Here is a 1,520-nt window from a genome sequence, read left to right as displayed (position 1 = left end):
ATGGGCCAATTGGCACAAGACAAAGCTGAACGGCCCACCAGAACTTTCGGGGCTAACACGGAGAAGAATCCAAAGGAAGAATGCAAGGCCGTGCTGACTCGAGGGCAGAAGAAAGCACAGGAGGAAGGTAAGGTTGAAGAAGAAGACCGGACAGAGGAAGATAGGACAGAGATACCAGAGGGAAGGATAGAAGAAGAAGAGAAGGTGGCATCACCACCTACAACCAAGAGCCAGAAAGCACGGGAAGCCAGGAAAGAAGAACCACCAGCCCTACCACAAGATCTCCCATATCCTGTGGTACCCACCAAGAAGAACAAGGAACGCTACTTCAAGCGTTTCTTGGAAATATTCAAAGGGCTGGAGATCACTATGCCATTCAGGGAAGCCTTACAGCAGATGCCCCTCTACTCCAAATTTATGAAAGACATCCTCACCAAGAAGGGGAAGTACATTGACAATGAGAACATTGTGGTAGGGGGTAACTGCAGTGCTATAATACAGAGGAAGCTACCCAAGAAGTTTAAGGACCCCGGAAGTGTTACCATTCCGTGCACCATAGGGAAGGAGACGGTGAACAAGGCCCTCATTGACTTGGGAGCAAGTATCAATCTGATGCCCTTGTCAATGTGTAAAAGAATTGGGAATCTGAAGATAGATCCTACCAAGATGACGCTTCAGCTAGCTGACCGCTCGATTACAAGACCGTACGGGGTGGTAGAAGATGTCCTAGTCAAGGTACGCCACTTTACTTTTCCGGTGGACTTTGTCATAATGGATATCGAAGAAGACACAGACATTCCCCTCATCCTAGGCAGACCATTCATGCTGACTTCCAACTGTGTGGTGGATATGGGGAATGGGAACTTGGAGCTGAGTATTGACAACCAGAAGATCACCTTCGACCTCTTCAAAGCAATGAAGTATCTACAGGAAGGTTGGAAGTGTTTCAGAGTAGAAGAGATTGATAAGGAAGACGTCAGTATTCTTGAGACACCACAGTCTTCACTGGAGAAAGCAATGGTAAATGCTTTGGACTGTCTAACCAGTGAAGAGGAGAAAGATCTAAAGGCTTGCTTGGAAGACTTGGATCGACAAGACAGTATTCCGGAGGGAGAAGCCAAGTTTGAGACGCTAGAAGAGAAAGTTCCGTCCGAGAAGAAGAAGGTAGAGTTGAAGATATTACCCGATCATTTAAAGTATGTGTTCTTGGAGGAAGACAAGCCTGTGGTAATCAGCAATGCACTCACGACAGAAGAGGAAAATAGGTTAGTAGATATCCTCAAGAAACACAGGGAGGCTATTGGATGACATATATCGGATCTCAAGGGAATTAGCCCTGCTTATTGCATGCACAGAATAATGATGGAAGAGGATTACAAGCCAGTCCGGCAACCCGAGAGACGGCTAAATCCAACAATGAAGGAAGAGGTCAGAAAGGAGGTACTCAAGCTCTTGGAGGCTGGGTTCATATATCCCATCTCTGACAGCGCTTGGGTAAGCCCAGTACAAGTGGTTCCCAA

The 1,520-nt window shown here is 46.8% G+C and overlaps 1 protein-coding gene across 1 annotated transcript; it reads left to right on the top strand.

Annotated features, from left to right (window-relative positions):
* Nucleotides 1-1,308, top strand: LOC100805198 (uncharacterized). The gene has a single exon (XM_026123999.1). The coding sequence runs from the start codon at nucleotides 1-3 to the stop codon at nucleotides 1,306-1,308; it is 1,308 nt and encodes a 435-aa protein (XP_025979784.1).
* The last annotated feature ends 212 nt before the right edge of the window (nucleotides 1,309-1,520 follow it).

This window comes from Glycine max, chromosome 10, assembly GCF_000004515.6.
Source record: "Glycine max cultivar Williams 82 chromosome 10, Glycine_max_v4.0, whole genome shotgun sequence".
Taxonomy (NCBI): Eukaryota; Viridiplantae; Streptophyta; class Magnoliopsida; order Fabales; family Fabaceae; genus Glycine; species Glycine max.
Note: the sequence above shows the minus strand (reverse complement) of the source record. Positions and strands in the feature narration are given on the sequence as shown.

What these genes read in the sequence shown, in the direction of transcription:
- LOC100805198 (XM_026123999.1), top strand. Translation starts at nt 1, where the DNA reads ATGGGCCAATTGGCACAAGACAAAGCTGAACGGCCCACCAGAACTTTC.